The sequence below is a fragment of the Silene latifolia genome, chromosome 6 (genome assembly GCF_048544455.1).
Source record: "Silene latifolia isolate original U9 population chromosome 6, ASM4854445v1, whole genome shotgun sequence".
In the NCBI taxonomy this organism is placed as follows: domain Eukaryota; kingdom Viridiplantae; phylum Streptophyta; class Magnoliopsida; order Caryophyllales; family Caryophyllaceae; genus Silene; species Silene latifolia.
This window is the reverse complement of record NC_133531.1, coordinates 99,396,140-99,421,474: the sequence shown is the minus strand read 5'-3', so window position 1 is coordinate 99,421,474 and position 25,335 is coordinate 99,396,140. Positions and strand designations below refer to the sequence as shown.

Genomic DNA, 25,335 nt, shown 5'->3' with positions numbered 1-25,335 from the left:
AAGATAATCAAAAGGCACAAGACTAAGGTGAAAACTAAAGATAAAACTTAAGGTATAAACTAATAAATTATTGATGTATCGTTTTATTAGTAGATAAAGACAATAAAAAAAATGTATTTTGCGTCAAATGACAATGAGTTGTAAAGTTTGTATAACGGATTTTGGATAACTATTTTGTTCATATTAGGGTAATTTTTTTCCACTTTCTCATATTTAATTTCGTAGATCAAACTATTTATGTTTCAAACACAATGTGTAATTATTGTCTTGTACTACTATACCAATATATCTTCATTTGTGCAAGAATTTGTTGTACATTTAGTTTAATTAAACATTATTATTCACTTTTGAGTATTAAGAAGCACATGTAAATTTTAGTAAGAAAATTGTAACAAAACGAATATACAATCAAAAGGCTACCTAAATCATTTAATTTTAATTCACATGACATTTTTATAATCCATTCATTCATAAATTATTATCCTTATTATTACTATTATTATTATTACTATTTTTATTATTACTACTATTTTTATTATTACTACTATTTTTATTATTATTATTATTATTATTATTAATTATTATTATTATTATTTTAATTATTATTATTATTATTATTATTATTATTATTATTATTATTATTATTATTATTATTATTATTATTATTATTATTATTATTATTATTATTATTATTATTATTATTATTATTATTATTATTATTATTATAACATAAAAATGATATTTTGATTAATTCCTTAAGTATCAAGTGACATCATCTTACTCTAACTAAGTGATCATTTAAGAACCTTTATCAATTTTCTAACATAAATATGCACTAAATTTTTCATAACCATGACTAATGATCTTGGTAACTAAAAAGACAAAATAAAGATAAATATGCACTAAAATTTTCATAACTACATGAGTAATGATTTTGGTAACTATAAAGACAAAAAATAAAAATTGGCTAAATAAATAACTATGTAAGAACCTTAAAAAACTCTCTAATAAATATGCATTAAATTTTTCATTACGCCATTATCGTTAATGATCTTGGCAACTAAAAAGACAAAAAATAAAAATTGGTTAAATTAACTCATTAAAATGATGTTTACATCAACTCATTATAATTCATTAAAGTTTAATTTCAATAACTCTCATTATCATTAACATTAGGAGAGCTTATTTAGATCAATTATAACCGATAACTCAAGAGATATATCAATAAAAGTCATATAATCCAAGATTATAAATAAGACCACAAAAAGGCGGGGGGGACTTCCATTCACCTATAATTTATTATTTGCATACTTTTGTTTAGTCTTTTACACTCTATTTAATTGGATTCTAATTTATTTTTGTTTATTTTCAGAGTTACTTACCAAGGATCTAAACGTGAAATGTCGAGGTATAAACAATTAATATTTTATTCTTTTTTACTTTTATTTCAAATATACCAAGTATTTTTGTTTCGCTTAAGTAAGTTTAATTTAGTGGTTACAATGCTCGAATATTAAAATGGAATACTAACTTAGGGGTTGTCATTAAGACAAATCAAACCATCATACAGATTTAGGAGTTTTGGTGTCATTCCTCATTACATAGTTTTGACTCATATTACAAAATTTCAAAATACCCTAACTATAATATATCTCCAAGTAAAAAAGAAAGTACAGAAAAAGCCAAAAAACACTTTCACGAACAATACACCGAAAACAAAACAACAAAAAAAGTCAAACCCGTGATTTTCACGGGTCACAAAACTAGTTTTCATTTAAAAGAGAGAGATATCCGTACCAATAAAACAATAAATGGGTTATTATTTTTTAATTGTTATTTTATTGCCACGCCATCAAACTTAACATCCATTTAACATCCTTTACATTAGGAGGTACCATGAGCAAAAAAAATGGAACCTCAAGGGGTATCATAGGCAGATTCTTAAAAGTAAGGGTAATATGGAAAATCTGACAAAATTAAGGGGTACTACTGGAAATTTTCGTATCTCAATTATGATAATTTTTTTTGAAGAAAAATAACGTACAAATATTAATGGAGAGTACTTGATCATATTATTAAATTTAAATATAACTATTAGATATAATGAGTAACAATTGTGGGTATTCGGTATTCGGGATCTAGTTGGATGTCGAACCAAGTGCAAAAAAGATGGTGTAATTCTGAGTATCTTATTTGTCCCACATTGAAAAACAATGTAGGTTTGATGAATATATACTACGTATAAATAGTAGAATTGTCCCATATCAGAAAAATAATCCAAGTTTGGTGAATATAGCACTTATAAATAGTAGAATTGTCCCACATCGAAATATTAGTATAATGTGGGGTGATTATATGATTATAAATAACAGTTAACTCACGTATATATTAGGAGTAATTTTTTGTTTTTTATGAAAGAGATATTTTACTAATATGTAAACAAATCATTAGACATCGAATTTAATTACCAGTTGCAACGCACAGACATTAAATGGTGATTTGACCAAGTCTAATTCTAATTCCAATATCTGTGTTCGATTTGTTGTCTCTCTCTGTAAAACCTCTGTTCGATCTAACAAACTTTGAAACAGAAATACGTTACATCAGGTATTTTCATCACTTGAAAATCTTTACTCTCTATATTTTGATCTTCTTCCATGTAAACTCGTTTACATTATGTATATATTCATGTTACATTAAATGTCATGCACTATTTTTTACAACAATGCATATATTCATAATTTAATTCTTGTTTAAAAATGTAATTAAGTTTATTATTTGGTTGTGATTATGCTAATTTCATTTAGGATTTGTATTGTATTAGTCGGATCATTTTCACAGAAAAGGTATGCCGGAGACAAATGGACCACCATTGATCTTGGACATAGAAAATTTCAAGGTTAGAATGCTAGCTTGAATAATTCCAATTACACTCTTTGGGTAGTTGTTGATGGAGAAAATTTTTGAGGGATTGTATTTTAAATTGTGTAGGGTGATTTTTCGTTTGATGCATTGTTTGGGAATTTAGTGAATGAATTGTTACCATCTTACCAAGAAGATGATGGAACAGAAGGGCATGGTGGTATCGGTCCCAATGATTTATTGCCAAATGGGTCTTCCAGAGTTTCCTCAGACGCGACTAAATTACCTCATGGGGCTTCCATGCCTTTGTTTCCCCAAGTAGATACTTTATTGGGGCTTTTTAAAGATTCTTGTAAGGAGTTGATTGATTTTCGCCAACAGGTAAATTCACCGGCCTTTCTAGATTAGGGTTTACGGGATTCACTACAATTTTTCAAGGGAGATTCTCTCTTTTGCTTACTTCAGTCTTGTGAAATATCAAGGTTGATGCAAGGCTTAGTAGTCTTAGGAAAGAGGTTTCTGGCCAGGATGCTAAACATAGGAAGACACTTGCTGAGGTTAGTTGGCAATATCTGCTTCTTACTTTTTTTTTTTTTTTTTTTTTTTTTTTTTTTTTTTTTTTTTTTTTTCCGTTCAACCTGGACAATAAATTACACGTTTGTTTGAACAACAAATGTCGCTTAAATTTGGCATGATGGGGTAATTATACTGGACCTATTTCTGTGGGGAAATAGACTACTCCACAGATAATTGCACTGGCAAATTTGGCAAATTTGTTCCGTCGGAAGTTTTTCTTGGCTAATTTTGTGGTGCAGTACATTATAACCGTGGTTTAAGGCATACCTTATATTTATGGTGTCACTCACTTCCTAAGCTACATAATGATTATAATAGCTGGAGATATTTTGCTTGACCAGTTGTGTCAAAAAAATTTCCATATTCAGATTTACACAGAAATATTTTGATAGCCGATTCGATGCACAGTCGTTCTCATGTTTCCTTTTATGTCACCTTTCAGTTAGAACACGGTGTAGATGGATTGTTTGATAACTTTGCACGATTGGATTCTCGTATCTCAAGTGTTGGACAAACTGCTGCTAAAATTGGAGACCATTTGCAGGTAAATGGATCCTGTCAGGAGTACCAAGCTTATTTCACAATATATTGGAGATCGTTTTGAACTTTGAGTTATTATCGTTGTATTGTTTTCCTTGTTACTCAGTATCCTTTTTTTTTTCTTCGTTCGTTATTTTTATGCATTATTTTTTTTTTCTGTTGTACATTATTTAGAAAACAACATTATTTTAGTGCCTCAATGGCTCCTGCTGTGGCAGTGGCAGGGTGGGGGTTTGATGAACACCACCTTGAAGGTTAGTTAATAACATAATGAGCCTATTCTTGGATGACATATTATGAAAACTGCGTTGTAAATGCATTGGCCCAATACTACTTCCAAGATACAAGAAACATAGAGAGTTACTGAGTTTTTTCCTTGTTCTGTTATATTCCAAAGCCTAAGAATTGTTTCCATTCCTAAACCAAAATAGAGCCAAGCACTTCTCATTCTTTAGTTTGTGGTTGTTATGGAATACGGTACAATGACTCACTATATTGGTAGTAGTCAATTGATGCAATTCTCGACGCAATTTTTGTTTGAGTTATTTGGAAATAACCACTGCTTGATAACACAGGGATAAGGGCGCAAGGTTGCGTAGTGGTGATACGATTTCAAATCGATCATATTTCCCCCTTTGACTCAATCTGATGTGTTAGCTATTTGTGTGTAAAACTTGTATTAAAGTGTTGTGGTCGTGTGTGTGGCGTTGGAGTGATGGATCGTAGAGCATGTCGAGACATGACCAGGGATTGTCAAGGTGTGGGCTTTAACGTGATGCGTGTGAGCGTACAATGGACTCTGATGATTTTATCTTCCCAGATGCCAGAAAGCAACAATCATACCCACAAGTGCTAGAGCAATTGTGGTTCACGTTGACAATAGTAGCAGCAAAACTGCAGAAGTCTTGGTAGATACTAAAATAGCTGATTCTTGTTTACCTAGTGAAGCTAACTATTATTTCTTGTTCAAGAATTTTGACGGCTTATAGTACCAATATAGGACTGGTATTTTACTCTATTTAAGACTATGATTAATCTACAATATTCTTAGGATTTCTTTTAGCAGTTCATTAGGACATGAAAATTCCTTAATTTTTTTTTGGTATAGATAGTACCTAATATCTGTACTAGGTCACTAAGAAGAGACAGGTTAATTAAACAACATTACCCCAATGACTCGAGAGCTCCCGCAAATTGCGGGGTAGGGGGGTCGGATGTACGCAACCTTACCCTTGTGTTAGCAACATAAATAGGCTGCTTTTAAATGACCCAAAACGAAAATTGCGTCCACAACTGCATCGAATGACTGATACCACAATAAAAGGAAGTGAGCCAGTTTAGTGAGCTATTTTGCTTGATTCAATCATAATAAAAGTTTGGTGGTAAATTCGAGAGTTTTTCTCAGTTGTTCAGGTTCAACTTATTTTTGTTTGTGTTTTATTTATTTATTAATGTTCACCTGGTTCTGTTTTAAATCTGTGTTTGTATTCAAGATAAGACACTGAAATTTGGACCTTGATTTGATGGGTTGTAGTCTTGTGTGATGTCATATCTATTGGGACTATGGGTAGCTTACATCTACTACCCTTGCCATGGTGTGTGGCTACGAGGCTTGTTATGATGGGGCAAAAGGTGCTTATGTTGCATTGATGGGAATTAAATGACTGTAGTGTTAATACGCATAAGAAAATCAAAACAACCACTGCGCCTCTGAAATACGATCATGAACAGAGTTGTTTCCACAATTCTGTGGTCATCTCTTAAGCAAAAGGTGAACACATCATCACTGATGCAAACCCAAGAAAGTTGGGAGCAATGTAGGGGGTGTCTTAAGCACATCAGTAGAAAGGGAAGGAGCAAGACCTATGTTACTCCGACACTTCACTTAGCTGCCGTGTCGAGTGTCCGACACCGACACGACACTTCGACACTTCATTTTAGACCTAAAATTTGAAATATTCGCACAAAATAGCCGTATCCGACACTCGACACGTGTCGGAGAGTCGGTAACACAGAGCAAGAGACTACTACTGGAGTACTAGTACACAACCAGTTAACGAGCAGTAAACCAGCAGCAGCCACATTGCAGAACAGGAGACTAGATAGGGGCATGGTCACAAATGGAAAGACAAAGCCCGAGCATGCTGATGTGTGCAGCCAATCAAGGTCAGACCTGCAATGCGGAACCAATACCTGAACAATCTGATATGAGGTCCAAGTAGATAGCCATGACCAATCCCAACGCAGCATCTTTGCTCACCGTGAAAGTTTTCAAGGAATACATGTGAGGAATGTGGTGTTTGAGCAGATCTTGGTTAGCCATGAACAAACACAGAGGTAGCAAGACATGACAGAAGCTTACACAGCAATTATGCAACAGAGAAGTCGCCACTTCTGCCTGGTAAAGCATGCACAACTCGGTTGCCTAAAGCCGGAAGTGTCGAAGATGCACAAACAAAGGGTAAGAGTAGCACAAAGTCCCTAGCAGCTTCCAAAGAGCCACCATCAGGTCAAAAGTGCAACACGTGTACATATATGACATGATAGTGGCAGCCATGACGAACTTTTATTAATTGTATATGACCTTGGAGGTAAAGACTCCAAAAATTAGGACAATTATTTTGAAGAAAGGGAAGATGATATGATTTCGAAGCGATCATATCTCGGAGCTTTGATTGAATGTGGTTTATTAGCTGACTGGCGTATAAAATTTCTATTGAAGTAGCGGCCGTGTGTGTGTCGATGGAACGCGAGCATGTTGAGCGCGAGCATGACAAGGGCTAGTGAAGGTGTGGGCTTGAAGTGATGCTGTGTGCATATAATAGACTTGGGTGATTTACGCATTCCACATGCCAGAAAGCAATATAGGAGGCTTCAAGTGCTAAAGGACTTCTTGACGAAGGTGACTATGGTAGCACCACAAATCTTGGTGGATTCTAAAACATGTAGTGCTTGTTTACCTACGACTCTAAGAGGAGATAATATTTTTCTTGTTCAAGAATTTCATCCAGCTTATACTACTAGTATAAGACTAAACATTTCACTCTATTTCAGTTAGGATTAGTTTACATTCATTTTTAAATGGTTAGGACTTCTTTTAGCTACAAATTAACAGTTTATCAGGACATGAAAATCCCTTATTTTTTTGTTTAAATAGGACCCTTAATATCTATGAACAATAGGTCTTGGTATAGACGGGTGGGGCGAACAGACGGGTAAAGACCTCTAATAAAATGGGTAGGGGGGACAAGGTGGGGCACCCCCCATGTGCTTCCCACTTTATGGCAAATGGGTATTTTTTGAGGGGAAATGGTATCCGTCTATACGTATAGACGGATAGTGTCCGTCTATAATGAGAATTTGTGATCTATGAATTAGACTATTAGGCCATTAAGGAGTGACAAGTTAATGATTAATAAAAAAACTTGATAATAAAATTCGAGTGATTTTCTCAAAAGTTCAGGTTGAAATCTTGTGTTTGTGTTTCTTGGTTCTGTGTTGAACTTCTGGCTGTATTTGGGTTTCTAGGGTAGAAAGACACAGGTCGTCTAAGATCTAATCGAGTTCAACCACGACAAAGGCCCAAACGTATTTGTTCATATCCTTGTTCAATTTCGGATTTGGTTGTCCAGATCCTTTTATATCAAATATTTCTTGAGCTTCTGCTTACGCATTCATTTCACATCTGACCCTCCTTACCCACTATTGGTAGAGGAGCCCTTGAGAGCGTAATATTGTTGTAGTTGTTTATAAAATCAATATATATGGAATCTTATGTTTCAGCAATTCAAATTTTGTTTTATTGAGTTAAGTTTGCATTTGAATGTGTTGGGTCTTCATGATTGTTTTTTTATATGTATTTGCTTCTGTTGCCAGAGTGCTGATTCCCAGAGAGAAACCGCCAATCAAACTATAGATCTCATAAAGGTATTACACTTTGATGTCATTTAAAAACTAGGCTGTTGAACTGGTCTAATTCATCATATATGGTTGAAACAATTGCAGTACATGATGGAGTTCAACAGCACCCCTGGTGACCTTATGGAACTCTCACCGCTGTTTTCTGATGACAGTCGTGTTGCTGAGGCAGCTTCAATTGCTCAGAAGCTACGTAAGATGTCAAACTCATATCATAAACCTGATCTTACATGTTGTGCTTTTGCTTACCTGATTACTTTTTACATATTTTTTCTGTTAGTCGTTATATATATGCTGTTCAATATCCAGGGCTGCTATATTTTCTTGTTATTTTTATTTTTAAGGTGGACGTGCAGAGTTTTTTATAACCCATGATCTTATAACAGGGCAGTTTGCTGAAGAAGATATAGGAAGACAAGGAATAGGAGCGCAATCCAACATTGGAAATGCCACTGCTAGTAGAGGATTGGAAGTGGCCGTTGCCAATCTTCAGGAGTATTGCAATGGTAGGTCTGTTGTTTCGCAACGAGGATTTTATCGTTGACACCAGTTGATGAGGATTGGCAAAAATTTTGGTCGACTTATCTACCAATGCAACATCGGAAGAGTTCATAGTTCACTTTTAAATGTCTAGCAGTTGCCATTTTTAATCAGAGAATTATGCTTATCCTTCTTCCTGAAAAACCAAAAAAGTGAGAAGTTAATCTGCGTATAGATTTAGAAGCAAATATCTTCTTAAAACATCAACTATGTGCTCTGGTTTTTTATGGCAGAATTGGAGAACAGATTATTACAAAAGTTTGACTCTGCATCCCAGAGAAGAGAACTTTCAACCATGGCAGAATGTGCGAAAATTTTATCCCAGGTAACCTATGTGTAGTCTGTAGTGATCCATTTCAAATAACTATTTATAAATTTGACTGCGTGCATCATTTTATCACATGAAGGTGTTATTGCGATACATTTGTTCCAGTATCTCAAAGATGATCCTTTTTTGGCGTGAGTGTTTTGATCATTCCTGTTGGATTTTAGTCAGAATTCAGAAATATAAGATTCTAACTGCAAAAGCGTACTGCATTTCCTCAATTTACATTCTGTACTTGTTTTTGCTTCTTGCGGTATAGCCTATGCATATAAGCAAGTCTTTTATAGGGTTGTTGACTACCAATTATTTTAAGTTTCCCAGATTTTAGCACCTGTCTTCTTACGTTGGCACTTTGTTTTTCCCTTCTAAGATTTATGATCTTCCAAGCTTTGAAAGCCATCAGCTTAATTATATACTCCCTTCGTTCGGTTAAATTCCATACGTTTGTTTAATATATGTGAGGTGTATTTTAAGTGAACGTATGGAATTCAACTGAATGGCAGGAGTATTTATTTATTTCTTTGATAACAGGTTCAATGTTCATTATAGTTTCTATAGGAAATTGGTTTAATAGAACTTGAATACAATTAGTATCATCTAGAGACTTCTAAGACACACTTTGAAGAGAACACACAAATTCTTATGCTTCTTGTGGCAACACGTATTCAACACCTTATGTCATTGCTTACTTTGTCATCTTTTGTTTTTCCCCGCAAACTCGCTAATCATAGTGGATTTCACTTTGGAAACATGCTTGGGTACAATGATGTTCCATGTTTGTACTAGTAGATTGGATTCATTGGACTTAAAGGCCCATGCAAGTTGTGTAAGCCGCAACTATAGAGGATTAAGGTCGGTGCAAGTTTAGGCTGAGCCTTAACTTAAGCTTTAGCCTTTTTGTTGAGATGGTTCTTTGACATGATAAAGACCTTAAGATATCAAAGAGTCGAATCATGGGAGTCCATAGGCCATACGTACCAAAACGGGCATAAGTGGAATGTCGGGTCGGAAGTAGGAGGAGGCCCTATGCATTACTGCACTTATTCATGCTTGAGAGCTTAGTAGGTTTCATGTGAGGGGGTGGGTTAGTTGGAACCATTGAGTGAGCCCTCGGTCCTTAGCCAGAGGTTTTTGGTTGTGATGGTTTGTTTGCAACTTCTTTATGAGGGTTTCTGCGTTTGACATTTAGGTAATTACTCATAAAAGATTCGAACAAGTCTTTGAATGAAATAGAGGGAGTATATTCGGGGCTGAATTCATTTAAACTGTTGTCTCTAGTTCAACCCTTTTTTGGCCTTGAACTGTTTATGTGATGTTTTCAATCGAGGATGCCTGCTTCCACTAGTAGACTTTCGTAGCTAAGAGCTCTATTGAAAAATTTATTCTATCTGCTGTGTTTAGTTGTGAGTGAACGTTTCATGCTTTGGAGAGACTACTCTTCCTGCAATTCGCAATCGTAAAGCCAACCAACCTTATTTCTGATATTCTTCTATGGATGATGTACTTCTTCTTTGTATCATACGATACTATATTGACCTAGTCCCTCAAAGGTTTTCTACCATTTAAGGAGGGTCAGATGTACCTTGCTTTACTTGTGTGTTGAAAGTACTTTTTGGGATGGCCCACTAAGATGATCGTATTCAGATAGCATTGACTGACTAATACTTAACACTATTAGAAGTGGGTACAGTTTGGTGTGACGTGGATTTATGGGTGTGACGTGGATTTAAAGAAATCAGCAGTAAGTGTTTCATGGTCACCTTCTGTTGGTGATTTTGATCACAAGTCATTTAAGTGTATTCGGGTTTTCAAACCGAAATCGGTACAAGCTCGTGATTGATATAATGTGAGTTAGGGGGGTGCGGAGTGCACACTCATATAATCGAAATTGTCGAGTTCATGGTTAAGTGGATATAATTATGATAAATGATATTTATCTTAATTGGCGGTTGCATGGTTGGATTTGGTACGAAAACCAACATGCTTATCCACATTTGTAACACTTTATATATACTTATATTCTAAGTATATATAGAGGCATGTGATAATAATTCACACACGTGAAAAATCAGATTTTGGTATACAAAGAAAATTATAAAACTCCATGAAGTATTCTCTTTATCTTTGCCTAGATGAAGAGGGTCTCAACCGTCTTATCCTACACGGGATTTCGTGTAACCCAAGGCATGAAATAGGGTCGAAATACCCTTAAGGAAAGCGTGCTCTTCGTGATTCTGTTGATATGCAAGTTTACGATCATTATCACTACTACCCTATACAATTTCTCCAACACCTTTCACATTGCTTGAAATTAGTATTGATGACTTTGGCCGTCTATTAAAAAATACCCAACAAAGAGTAGCTTTCCCGCCTTGACAGTTTCCTCATGCTAATGGTTTGGGACTTCCTGGTAATCTGGTATCCATCTGACAATTAGTGAATATCGTTTTCTGATTTTCAAAGAGCACAATTGAGTGATGTATTGTTCCAGTACGTCAGCATTTAGCAACCTTTTTCGTCATTGATGAAACTTCTTTGCTTTCTGCTCTTGACGATTCATTTATTTAAATTCTTTTTGTCGTAAGTGAATATTGGATATGGATGTGTGTCATAAATAGAGAAGTGTATTTGTTTATTTTATCCTCTGTAAACCTACGAATTAAATCAAGCAATTAGTTACCTAGCTATGCCAGGGTGACATATTGACATCAGCTTGTAACCCAAGCCATTAATAGTCTGTCGATGCCTGTTGACGATGTTTTGTGCGGCTCAGAGCTTTGATTCGAGTTGCTTAGGCTGTCTGTGGCTCTTACTGTATTTCATTACTGACAAAAAACTGTTCTGCACATCTCAATTCCCGACTTTGGTAGGTTGCTGTACAATATAGAAAGCCTATCCACAAACTATTGCTGTCACCACGAGAGTTCTTGACAAACAAACAAGAATGTTGGTAAAGGATTATATACTGTAGTCCTTAGTTAAATTGGGGATCCAGGTGTGTGTGTGGAATCGTTTAGTCAGAGTCATATAAAAGATTTAATGTAACTTATACTTTTTAAACTCCTGTCTCATGATTTTGGCGTCGGTAATAGACTAAAAGGAGTCTTCATTTTTGTTCTGACATGGTTCATCAAGTATAAGGTTTTGGTCAAAATTATGGGAATGTTTGCAATTTATAATAATTTGCGACCAATGACTGTTTGTTACTTGCCGACCAGTTTAACAGGGGTAGCAGTGCTATGCAACACTACGTAGCAACGCGGCCTATGTTTATTGATGTAGAGATTATGAATGCGGACAATAGGCGTGTCCTTGGTGAGCAGGGTTCACAAGCTAGTCCTAGTAATGTTGCTCGTGAACTATCTTCACTATACAAGGAAATAGCAGGTTCAGATAGTACCCAAATTTGCCTTTTGGTTTATTTAAAAGGGGAAAAAGTGAAGCAAATAAGATAATTTGCTCTTGTTTTATCAACCATTGTAAATCTGACACTAATTTGCAAACATTTTCAGACACGGTACGGAAAGAATCTGCAACAATAATGGCTGTATTCCCTTCTCCAAATGAAGTAATGGCTATACTGGTTCAGGTACGTTAAAGGAGTCCAGTCATCCTCCTCTCTTGATGTTCAGGAATTATTAATAGAAACTATGTTCATTGAAGTGGTTGAAAATTACATATGTTAACTGTAGAATGCTCCTGTTACTTGTTACAGAGAGTTTTGGAACAAAGAGTCACCGCCCTTTTGGACAAGCTATTACAGAAACCATCTCTTGTCAATCCACCTCCAATCAAAGATGGTGGTCTCCTAGTAGTAAGTTTTGATTCCATCTCTTCGGCTGCCCTCTTGAGCATGGTATTAAATCCGGTGAAACCGCAGCAGGATGAGTCGTTAAGGTTTTAAAAGTTACCGCAGGTCTGCGACCATATTTTGAGGTGGTATCAGCTTTATATATGAATTATGAGGCAGCAACCGAAATTAAGCTGCAACGGCTGATTTCGAGATCAAGTCTCAAGCTGATATTTAATACCATGCCTGAGCCCTGTGTCTTCTGCTGCTTTTGAGATAAGTCCCGATTGTTAATTTAATGTTGGTGCAGTACCTCAGAATGTTGGCTGTGGCGTATGAAAAGACACAGGAGCTTGCAAGAGACTTCCGGGCAGTTGGCTGCGGGGATTTGGATGTTGAAGGTATCACTCTTTGTTTCATTTGGTCGTTCTTTGGTTCATAAATTCTGCATTTCATTTACTTTCAAAATTTCAAGTTACTCTGGCAGAGTGACAGAGCTTCTAGCTGGCCAGGTTGGTCTATGGAGGGAGTCTGACACTCCTGACCCCAGTAACTTTCATTGAAAAGCTGGAAATGCATCTTTTAAAGAGGCTCCAATTAAAAGTAACTTATAATTCACATCCCTTGGGCACCATGCCAGTGATGCCACTACTCTTGTTTCAGGATGTTACCCTAAACAGCACCATTTTTGTGCTTATGTATTCGTACTTTTACTCTTGTCATTTTATAAATATATTGTTGGAGAGTCCCAAGTGTGTAATGATGTCATGAATCACTATTCTTAACATTTTTGGTACTATTCAATTAAACGTCAAGCTATGTCGAGAGGCTCCAAATTAAAGTAACTTAGTGAACGTCCCTTGGGCACCACTCTCATTCAGGATTTTGTAGTTGATAATGAAACCACGCAGGATAGAGAAATCTTTTAATCTTGCAATAGGCAATAGATGATGAATTTTCTGCGTTCCAGGCTTAACGGAATCGTTATTTTCCGCACACAAAGAGGAATACCCTGAACATGAACAGGCATCTCTTAAACAATTATATCAGGCAAAGGTTGGACTTTTTGTTGAATAAATTTCGTAATGTCTCTCAGAAATATTAGTTTCTTATCTACAGCCATGTTTCAATTTTTGATTTCTACGGCCTTAATATACCTTGTAGATGGAAGAACTGCGTGCTGAAAGTATGGCTGATGTAAGTGGAACTGGGTCTATAGGGAGATCCAAAGGTGCTTCTATAGCTTCTTTCCATTATCAGATATCTGTGGCCGTGGTGACCGAGTTTGTCCGTTGGAATGAAGAAGCAATATCTAGGTGCAATTTGTTTTCATCACAGGTAGGTCTTCTATGCTTCTACTTTCCTATCTTTGTACTTTGCAAGATATTGTGGGGAACATTGCTAATGCGGCTGTTTGGATTAATAGTTATCTAATCTAAATGCTTCTATATCCTTTATTTCTGTTATCTCATTTGCTTCGCTGACCACAAGCCTTCCACCTACTGATGGTATAATGGTGAAAAACTGTAGTTGCCAACACTTTATATCTTTTTAGTATTTTGTGGGTTTAAATTCACGAGCCTGATAGTAAAACTTTCTCTCTTCCTCAACTTTTGTATTTCATTTTAAGTAACTTAGGCAGTAACTATCGGGTAAGAGCTATTTGTAAATCAGAAGATACAGTTCATGTTTTCATGACTTCATCTATGACGCATTTGCTGTTCTGAGTTATTCACTAGTTGTACGTATTCTATCCTCAGCTTGCAGTGCCTTTGGCCATTAATTGCTATAAATGTCATTTCGAGGCTTACAAGCTACTTGACATTATGGAGGAACTCTTCTATGCTATACAATAACTTACATTATTTTTAATTTCAACTCACTCTATAAGCCTCTTGCAGTAGGCACCTCAAACTTCCATAATAATTTAAGGATTCTCTTCAACCTAATTTTGCATATCATAAAAGTTCGGATGGATCAAACAAGTTCAGGTAATTAGCTTAGAAAATACAAACAACTAAGTTGTGAAAGTTTAGAAAAGTTCTGATTTGCTCAGGAATTTTCAGAAATAAATTCAAATAGAATACAGCCAACAAGGTAAAAGTTGAAGCAAACTGACCATTAGTGTCGAGGTGAACTTCGCCACTTGGCATTTGTAGTTGTACTGCGTATTATCTAATTTGGTTTTCTGTCATCCTTTGTTACATAATATACTTCGTGCATTCCTTTAGTAGCAAAATATTCGTCATCCGTTCGATAAGAGACATGACAAGATACGTGAATAGTATTACGATAAGCTAATAAAGGAATAGTGTGTATTGTATGAGCTGATTAGTATATGTCTAATATCTAAGGAATTTGCTTGTAATATTCCCTTTAGCTTGTACTATAAATAGAGGAGCTTGGTACTTGTTACAACCAAGCCAAGTCCAAATAGTTCTATATCCTAATACTCATCTTGTAATCTCTCCTTGTAATACAAGTTCCATTTGTCTATAATCGAAGTCTTATTGCTTCTTATACTATACTCTTTCACATAGCTTGATCCTGATAAACCTGCTTAGTGGTTGTACTTACTATATGTTCATAATCTTCATCCATTCCTTCTATTTAAAGCACATGGGATGTTTCTAGTTTCTAATTTTCTCTAGATAGTACTGACAGATGAAATATTTTGACAGCCATCTATTCTTGCATCCAACGTTAAAGCTGTGTTCACTTGTCTCTTAGACCAAGTAAGTGGATGGCACATCGGCACTTGTTTATTATTTTCTATTTTTCTTGACTCCCATTTGGAAACTGAAATGGGATACCTATTCTTATGTTCACTCAGGTTAGTCAGTACTTAACAGAAGGTCTTGAGAGGGCTAGGGAAGGCTTGATCGAAGCTGCAGCTTTGCGGGAAAGATTTGTTCTGGGTACAAATATTAGCAGAAGAGTTGCAGCAGCTGCTGCTTCCGCTGTGAGTGCTTCATACTTGAGCATTGGTTATCTCACTGGACATTTATGAGCTATAACGATGATATCTGAGTGCCTCAAGGGCTCCTGAAGATGTTGGGGTAAGGGTGGGTTAGATGTAAACAACTTTGCCCCCATGTTAACAACACAGGAGGGAGGTTATTTCCAGATGAACCATAATGAAAAAAAGCGGACAATAATTGCATCAAATGACGGCTACTTTATAATAAAACGGAAGCAAAACTATTAATCTAATATAGTGAACCATCTTATTTTATTCCATTAGAATTTGAAACAAAATAAAAATAATACTGAGTATTGGCGTGATGTAAAATGAAATTGAAGAAATACATTGAGGCAAAAAGTTGATAATAATACTAATCGCATTCTAGAAGTTGTAATCGCTTACTATATCGACATACATTGAAACTACTACAACGACGTTAATTAACTTTTATTTTAAAGATTGACAGCTCCCGCAAACTGTAAAAAAGTAAAAATTATTGTTTTGGAGAATCCATGCATGACACACTGGATGTTTATTGATCGTTTACAGGCAGAAGCGGCTGCTGCAGCTGGTGAAAGCAGTTTTAAGTCTTTCATGGTTGCTGTACAACGTTGTGCCAGCAGTGTCGCCTTGGTGCAGCAAGTATGTCAATGCCTTTTTTTAATCAGAAATATTGTGCACTGTACTATTCCCTCCCATTTGTTTTTGTTCCCACACTCAGTTTTTGGCATTTTATTCTTCTTCCCACTTCCCTTACTTTCCTCTTTTAGTAAACATTTTTGTGAACTTTTACCAATTTGTCCTTATGACCATATAAGAATTACAAAAAATGTCCTTCGCTTAACATCCTAAATATTTCAGCTTTATTTACTCCAACCTCATTTGTTTAGCCTAACCCCATTTATTGTTAACTAACCATTATAAACCTAGCCGCAGTTACTTGGTACTCCCAATAACACCCCTCTCTCCTTCCTTTTCCACTTCCCGTCACCCACCACCACCTTTATCTCGATTTCCTACCACCAATGTCCTACAACCACCAACATTTTCTGACCACCCTCAATATATTCCCTTAACTTCGCGCGCCTCACCCCCTCACTCCTACACCTCTGCGCGGCCCACTCCTCTATGTCTCAGGTCTGTTGACCACCATTTGAAACTCCATCACCATTTTGTCCAGCTATTCACGATCGCCATATGCTCTTGGCTCGTTATGAAGGCGGCGGTTGTGTGAGCTTTAATTGTCGTGTGTTTCGCAGGTGGTGCGGGTGTCATGGTGGTGTGGGTTGGGTGGTAGGTGGGTGGTGGTTGTTGCAAGGGGTGGATGGTGGTGTGGGATAAGGTAGACTTGTGTGCGGTGGGGATTTGTGTGGCTGTGTGTGTGAGAGAAGGGTTTGGAACTTGATTCCACGTACCAAGTGTTTGTTTCAATTTTGGATGGAATGAGATCGAACTTCATGAAAGTTGAAAAAATCTAAAATACAACATTAAAAATATTTATTTTTGATACTAAAAAATCATGAAAATGAAGAGTTGATCAAATAAATGAAAAAAAAAATCATTTAAAATGTTCCATTTAAGGTTTTTGCATGTTTTTTGATTTTTTACTTGATACCCATGGGTATCAATCTCATACCCACCTCCCCCTTGGGTATGAGAAACCCATACCTCATGGGTTTGAGATATGGGTATGAAACCTCTATTTTTGCCAAACAAACACTTGGTATGGGTTTGGCTCATTCCAAACCCATATCTCATAGCTTTATGAGTTGAACCAAACACCCCAAAAAGGGAATGGGAAGAAAATAATAGAATGAGAGGGAGTATTTAACTGTATGACCATCACTCATGACAAACTCTTCTCTGCAGTATTTTGCTAATTCCATCTCCAGGCTTTTGTTGCCTGTTGACGGAGCACATGCTGCATCATGTGAAGAAATGGCCGCAGCAATGTCAAAGACTGAGTCTGAAGCTTACAAAGGACTTCAGCAGTGTATTGACACTGTGATGGCTGAGGTATGTCTTGGTTAACTTTTAGTTAAAAAAGATCATAGTATTTCTTTTCACTTCTAGACTTGAATCCACAATTGGATGGTTCAGTGTTCTATCTGGTTCGAGACACAAGCCTGAGCTCCTGTGTTTGTAGAACGCTAATTATCCTTAACTGAGTGCAATCTAATTTGTGGATGAACTCCATTCTAGTACGGAATAATTCGGCTTGAGGATTTCCTGACCAAACCCTGGGCCATGCAACCGTGCTTGGATCAATATTTGATTTCTCTAATTCGTTTGTTAAATTGTTTGTCTCTACTTTCTATGCAGGTAGAACGATTGTTATCAGCTGAGCAAAAGGCAACTGATTTTCGCTCACCTGATGATGGGTTTGTTCCTGATCATAGGCCTACAAGTGCATGCACTAGGTACTGCTTGTTTCGTTCTTCATTGCTGCATTGATAATTTAGAGCTGATGCGTATTCTCTCTCTCTCTCTCTCTCTCTCTCTCTCTCTCTCTCTCTCTCTCTCTCTCTCTCTCTCTCTCTCTCTCTCTCTCTCTCTCTCTCTCTCTCTCTCTCTCTCTCTCTCTCTCTCTCTCTCTCTCTCTCTCTCTCTCTCTCTCTCTCTCTCTCTCTCTCTCTCTCTCTCTCTCTCTCTCTCTCTCTCTCTCTCTCTCTCTCTCTCTCTCTCTCTCTCTCTCTCTCTCTCTCTCTCTCTCTCTCTCTCTCTCTCTCTCTCTCTCTCTCTCTCTCTCTCTCTCTCTCTCTCTCTCTCTCTCTCTCTCTCTCTCTCTCTCTCTCTCTCTCTCTCTCTCTCTCTCTCTCTCTCTCTCTCTCTCTCTCTCTCTCTCTCTCTCTCTCTCTCTCTATCTATCTATTGTGAAGTAACCGTCATTCGATGTAGTTTTCGACGCAATATTCATCTTGGGTCATTCGGAAACAGTCTCTTTGTGTGGCTAACACAAGGGTAAGACTGCGTACATCCGACACCCCCCTATCCCGCAATTTGCGGGAGCCATTGAGGCACTTGGGTAATGTGTTGTTGTTGTCGCTCTTTTGTTCATGTATTCTGTATGATGCGTCTCAAAACATATTTTGATTTCAATTTTGGTTCGTTACATTTATTTTTCTTTTGGGGTTTTACTCTCATTTTCCTTAATTTTCTTTTCGTGCTCTTATTGTTTCTTACTTTTCCTCTCTTTCTGTTTCTAAATTTCTTCGGCAGTCCACATTAGCCGACTTTAAATGGGCCATGCCAATGTCTTGGAGTGGATTTCTGAATGGTTAATGTGATACTTGAATGTATTTGGCTTCTCTTGCTTTTGAAGTCAGTTCCTCATGTTTTAACAGTGTTTTCTGCATTAGTAATATCCAGGGATGTTTTATAATTTACTCTGCTCTCTGCTAGACTCAGATACAGTATATCTCTTCTAGTAAGTTAATGCGTTGTTGAGATTCCTTATTTCACAATTTTATTTTGCAGAGTTGTTACTTACCTTTCACGTGTCCTTGAGTCTGCGTTTACAGCACTGGAGGGTCTCAATAAACAGGCATTTCTTTCAGAATTGGTATGGGCATCTGACTTTGTCTACGTATTTGTTCATCCTTAGGCCTTAAGGTGCTGGCTATACTGACATTTTATGCGTCTTTAATTTCTCATCCATAGGCTTGCATCATATATGGTTTTGGACATGCTTAAGTGCTCATATATTTACATTGTAGGTTTGCCATATATGTAACCTGTTCATGTAGTGACTAATCAATACGCTTGCCTTGGTTACAAGATACTCTTCTGGTTTGCCTGTTTTGATATATGCTTCAGCTTTGTGTGAATCATATATTAAGCTGTGATTACCTCATATCTTTGTTCTTTAGCAGATAGTGTACCAGTGATATGTTGCCAATTGTAGTTCTCCAAACCATTAACTGTCCTCCCAATTCAGGAGGACATAAAACATGTGATCACATGGCGATGTCGAAAATGGGTGAGGACCTTTGTGTTTTCAACACGGGTAGTGTTGCATACATGAGTTCCTTCTTACCCAATCATAGGTGGGAGCCTTTGAGGCAATGGGGTTTGTTGTAATTGTAGTTGAAGTTAAACTGGTTTGTTAATTAAATAAACATTGGTATGAGGCATAATCGCATACATGCACTATGGAAGCTGAATTTATCAAGATAGATCAAAATGTTCAGGCGGTGTTGAACTGTTGATTTCAAATAATCTCTTTATCAGCACTGCCTATTTTCTAAACGTTTGAATGTTTATTCTCGTTAAGTCAATGATGGGTCTCAGAAACAAGGGACATTTTCTTAGCCTCTTCAATTCCTTTCTACTGAAACATCATGAATGTCTGATCGTTTGTGACGCTCTCCTTTTAAATCTGCTACTAAATGAGTATCACAGCTCTTTTTACTTTTCACGGTGGCTTTCACTGGCTTTTTGTTCTTCCTATTCAAGGCACGTGTTTACCACTGGTGATGTACAACTATCACTGAACAGTATGAGAGCTCTTTATCACCTTCGTATGGTAATGGATAACACACCAAAAATCCCATATTTCACTCTAGAAGAAGAAAAAGTCTTTTTAGTTTTTAAAATTTGGGTAATCAAATGTCTGTGAGATGATTCCACTTGTGCTTACTTCATTGGCGTGTAAATATTTGTCCAAATACGACGAGTATGCAAGTAATGTTGGAATAAGAATTGGGTTTAGAGGCTTTGTTGTTAGATGATGATTCTGCATAGGATATACATTTTGGAGGCTACGAAGATGGATATATTGAAGGCATCTAGTTTATTGAAAGATTTAGCCAAGGACGGAGGGAGTTGGGATTTTTGACCGTGTGTCCTTATGTTTGAGTCATTCTTATTGGGTCTTAGACGCTTCTGTCTATGAGGGCTAATGAGAGGTTGGATGTACGTTAGCTTACCTATGCGTTAGAAAAATGAGAGACTGATTTTGAATGGCCCAAAACTTCCTTCAATGCATCGATTGTTACTAGACCCTAGCCCTACCTACTCAAAATGACCCGTAAGAAGTGGAGCTACATGATTCGATTTAGTGCCAGATTTCATGCTGGTTTGAATATCTTTGGGAGTTTATTATTTTTGGCTTTGGCCCCTTTTTGTCCCAATAACTTCTGCTGATATATCATGAACCTCAAAGATATAACTTAAACCTTTAACACCCCATGTAAATCTTAAGAATCATGTGATCATCGAATGTTTGTAGTCTTGAAATTCCTTGGAAAATTACTTTGATGAAGTACGTAAGAAAAATTACATATGCTTTTTTATCAAACTCTCACTCCCTGGAGGTAATCTCTGTGCACATTTTCCTATTTTTGAAATGTAGAGTAGAGTTCTATTTTGATTTTTTTTTTATTTGAATTTTCCAGACTTAACATGGTGTTTTTTTTATTTGAATTTTCTTGGGTCATTCGGAAACAGCCTCTTTGTGTTGCTAACACAAGGGTAAGGCTACGTACATCCGACCCCCATGGGCGGATTTATAGGGGGTGATGGGGGTGAACCCTCACCCCCATTAATTTTGAAAAGGAACAGATATACTCCGTATATATTTATTTGTGCTCTTACATTGCAATAAGCCTCAGTGACTCAGTGGTAGAAATAGCCTCCCACCTTTTAAGCAACCCAAGTTCGAATCCCAGCAACTACATAATTTAATTTTTAATTTTGCATGTTAAAAAATCGCATAAATGACATGTATTAACGTTCATTAAGATTTAGATATTATTATTACTTTATTAGCTCTATACTCGATAGGCATCAGATATGAAACGAGAATTATCAAGCTCAACACTAAAAACTAAAATGTGAAATAAGGTACCAGATACGCGCTGAACTTGGTTTCAATCCGCAATAAACACAAGAGTTCGGTTCACATCAAATACGATAACACATTAAAGATAATTTTTTGTTTGGAATTATCCAAGTTCATATTGACTCGATAGGTTACAACCCGGTCATTGCATCCAGTTTGTTTATTTAACAACCATCTGTATTTTATATACTACAAAGTAATAGCCAAATAGGGCATATCTATTCAATATCGCAGGGGACCCTCAAAATGTCAAGAATGGTCCCCCCTTCCCCCCTACCCCGCAATTTGCGGGAGCCATTGAGGCACTTGGGTAATGTTGTTGTTGTATTTGAATTTTCCAGACTTAACATGGTGTTTTTCTAGGGGACACGTTTGCACAATCTGCTTCTCAATCATTGGCAGAAGTTCACGTTCAACCCCAGGTATCATCTATGTCCATTGCCTTCCTCTACAACGAAAATGGAAGTATTGGCTTTTCCATAACTGGCCGTTTGTAGATGGCTTTATTTCCTTGTATCTTTGGTATACCACGTCAATATGTCGTGGTATAATATACCCTAACCATGTAGACTGCTTATATTTTATTTTCTATAGATTCTTCCTCTCTATTGATGGGACCCTTCCCCGGACCCTCGCCTAGCGGGGACGCCATCGTGCACCGGGCTGCCCTTTTTTCATTCTTCCTCTCTATTGATGGGAAATTCTGCCTCTACTTTTACCATTCTAAATTTTCTCACGACCAGCATACCTAAGACTTCAACAACAACAACAACATTACCCCAGTGCCTCAATGGCTCCCGCAAATTGCGGAGTAAGGGGGGGTCGGATGTACGCAGCCTTACCCTTGTGTTAGCAACACAAAGAGGCTGTTTCCGAATGACCCAAGATGAAAATTGCATCAAGACCGCTACTGCATCAAACGGCATACCTAAGTCTTCATATTTTTTAATTTGTTATCATCTTATAATTTTTCTTCCATTTCAGTGGGGGGCTAAGGCTGAAGCGTGATATAACCGAGTATGGAGAATTTGTACGCAGTTTCAATGCTCCTTCGGTTGACGAGAAATTTGAAGTGCTCGGAATGTAAGTGTTATAAGAGTTTAGAAATATACTGGTAGATACGTGTTTGTCACAATTCGCAACTTATGACATCTTGTTTCCAGCTTGGCCAATGTTTTCATTGTGGCACCTGAAAGTCTTTCTAGTCTGTTTGAGGGAACTCCAAGTATCCGCAAAGATGCACAAAGGTAATGATGATACTACTTCGTTTCAAATGTGTTTCTTACTAATAACCTGTGATTTCATACTTCCCTTCCACCTTGGCCAATTGCTTGCTTTGCTTTAGTTGTACCTCATAGTGAAGATCAACCTCAACTTACCTTTGAGTCTTTGAGGGTTTAACACCTTCACTATTATTACCATTACTACCAATTCACCACCATTAATACTGTTGGTCTTGCAGCTGCTGTTAGCCTGCTTCTATGACCACCACCATGATCACGATGAAGGCCATTACCACGACTACACAATTCTATTTTGATATACAAATTGCGTTTTAACTTGCTTCTATGTCTTTATTTATTTATTACAAACCCACCAAAGTAGGATATTTTAATATGTAGGCTAGAGTTTAACAATTGCGGGATCTACTAGTCACATGGGTACATTCAAATAAATAAATAAATAAGTGAAAAAACCCCTTGTTAAAACAAAAACTTATCCAAATAGGAAAGATGAACAAGTGGTTGAGCAGGAGTACATAAACAAATGGTTGAGACAAGGAAAGTATATAAAGATGTATTAATTAAAAGTAATGAAAGTTAATAGGTTAAGACTTAAGAGTAACAATAAGAACTTGTTTGAATGGAGGGAGTTAGAGGAAAAGAAAGACTTGGAAGGAAAACTCTCATGTTCCGTTTCTCCTCTGTTCTTCCCTCGCTTTCCCTTCCATCACCCTTCCCTTACCTTCCCACCTCAAATTGTCCAAATACACCGTAAAGCAAGTGTTTTGATGTTTTCCAAATCAAGAATCCACCATTCTTGGCAAAGAGAAAAGCTACTTAGTGGATCTTTCTCACTGTGAAATGTCTTGAAATTACACCAGAGACATCGTTTTTTAAACAAATGGTGGTGGCTAAAATATCACAGAAAACGGAAGAGTAACTTTTTCACAGTTTCTTTGTGGATTCTTACAACATCACAGAATATGAAAGAGGACTAAATAAAATAGGAAGATGCTATTTCATACACGCATTTTACTAAATCATTGGGTGAAATACCCTTGCTTTTCATATCAGTGAACACATTTAGGGCACAGGGTAGAGAATTGCCTCTACAAAGACTCTCAATGACAGTGTAAAAATTGATTACTTGGGGTTTGCATTTTGCAACATTATTGCCGTAATTGACAAAGAAAACCATTCTTGGCAAAAAAAATCAATTGGGTAAAAACTCAAACCAACTCAATCAATAACATAAAGTCTTGTAATTTATTCATGAAATGGAACAATTACTTGGGTGATATATGAATTAATTTTCGTAACTGAAACTTAGTTTAAAAAAGCGCGCCTTGGATGAGGCACTAGCCAAAACGCCTTGGTCCATTTTAGGTGTGCCTTTTAGACACGGCTCACCTAACAAGGCTAACTATTACGCACTTTCCATATCTCTTAGACAAGGCTCACCGTTTCTTTTCCTCATTATTCCCAACTTCGCTCCTTGTCATGTTAGCCAACTTGTCCTAAAAAGGCTATTGTTGCCAAAATTTTATTTAGAAATTACAAATTTGATATAAAAGACAGGGCGCCTCGCGTAAAAAAGGCGCACACCTTCGGCCCCTCAGCGCTTCGCTGTGCCTTGCGCATTTTTAAACTAAGAACTGAAACAATTTAATTGGGTTTTGAGATAAAGAGAAGAGAGAGAATTAAGTTGCGGGGAAGGGGTAGGATTGGGGAAAATTGTGAAAAAAATGTATATGATTTAGTAAAACCGTGTATGAAATAGCAATGAAGATAAAATATGGCACAGCTATTTACCTGTCATGAATGCCAATTTTACTCTACCGAAAAGTACAAGTCCTTCGGCCTATGACTTTGTTTTTATCCTGTTCTTTTTGATGAAGATTGTTGTTCTTATAAATCTATCTACATTTTCCTATGCATTTTGTAAAACTTATTTCTTGTTTGAATTCTAGATTTATTCAGCTCAGGGAGGACTACAAGTCTGCCAAGATTGCAGCGAAACTGAGTTCATTATGGCCAAGTCTTGGTTGATATAAAAATACTAATCCTAATAAAGGTAAAGCATACTTCTTTCAAACCCCGTCTATAAGAATCCAAAGTAATTGCGCCTTGCAGAACCTTCGCCCGGCTTACTTTTTTGAACAGTTCAACTGAATCTGGGGACCAAGCAACTTGATAAGTTATCAAGGTATACCTTCTTATACGGTCGCAAATTGTTAATTCATTGACTTGGGAGAGTTTTCATCATAAGTTCGTTTGTCAAGTTTTGGCGGTTTTTCTCAGGCTTTGACATTTGCGCCTTTTCACGGATGTTGTTTATTCTGTGCCTTCAATTAGCTTCATAGGTGATCAATCTTTCTTGTAAATATTTTAACCATGAAGTTCAGATGTCCTCTACCAATTTAAGGGCTATAAGATTCAGTGTTGATGCGCGTTATCTGAGTTAGAAAGGTGAGAGGAGTTGGTTTACTCGTTTTATTATATGGACGACTTTTTTTTTTTTTTTTTTTTTTCTTTTTCAAGAAGTACAGTCTTCTTGAAGTGTTCTTTTTTAACTCAATTTATTTACCTTTTAAAATTTTTATAAAAGGTAACAAAGAAATTGGAATGGAGAAGTATATGAACCAAAAACTTGTATAAATTGTTCAATTTGTTTGTGTTTAAGTTTTATTTCGTTATTGAAGTAATATTACTAGTGTTGAAATGATTTTAACGTTGTTGAATTGCGTTCTTCGC

General features: G+C 36.5%; 1 protein-coding gene across 2 annotated transcripts; it reads left to right on the top strand.

Annotated features, from left to right (window-relative positions):
- The first annotated feature begins 2,504 nt into the window (after window positions 1-2,504).
- LOC141587032 (exocyst complex component SEC10b-like) lies at window positions 2,505-24,857 on the top strand. Of its 2 annotated transcripts, none has more exons than XM_074408447.1 (25): window positions 2,505-2,607; window positions 2,825-2,899; window positions 2,992-3,243; window positions 3,345-3,419; window positions 3,881-3,982; window positions 7,855-7,905; window positions 7,984-8,089; window positions 8,283-8,402; window positions 8,670-8,761; window positions 11,980-12,148; window positions 12,274-12,350; window positions 12,477-12,575; window positions 12,862-12,952; window positions 13,522-13,607; window positions 13,716-13,889; window positions 15,233-15,286; window positions 15,385-15,513; window positions 16,066-16,158; window positions 17,386-17,532; window positions 17,839-17,936; window positions 18,994-19,078; window positions 21,722-21,780; window positions 22,343-22,441; window positions 22,522-22,605; window positions 24,552-24,857. In XM_074408447.1, the coding sequence occupies exons 2-25, from the start codon at window positions 2,849-2,851 to the stop codon at window positions 24,628-24,630; spliced, it is 2,472 nt and encodes an 823-aa protein (XP_074264548.1). In that variant the 5' UTR covers window positions 2,505-2,607; window positions 2,825-2,848; the 3' UTR covers window positions 24,631-24,857. The 2 variants fall into 2 exon arrangements, with proteins under 2 accessions (XP_074264548.1, XP_074264549.1); XM_074408448.1 differs by having other exon boundaries at window positions 2,520-2,607; window positions 2,808-2,899.
- Window positions 24,858-25,335: the final 478 nt, after the last annotated feature.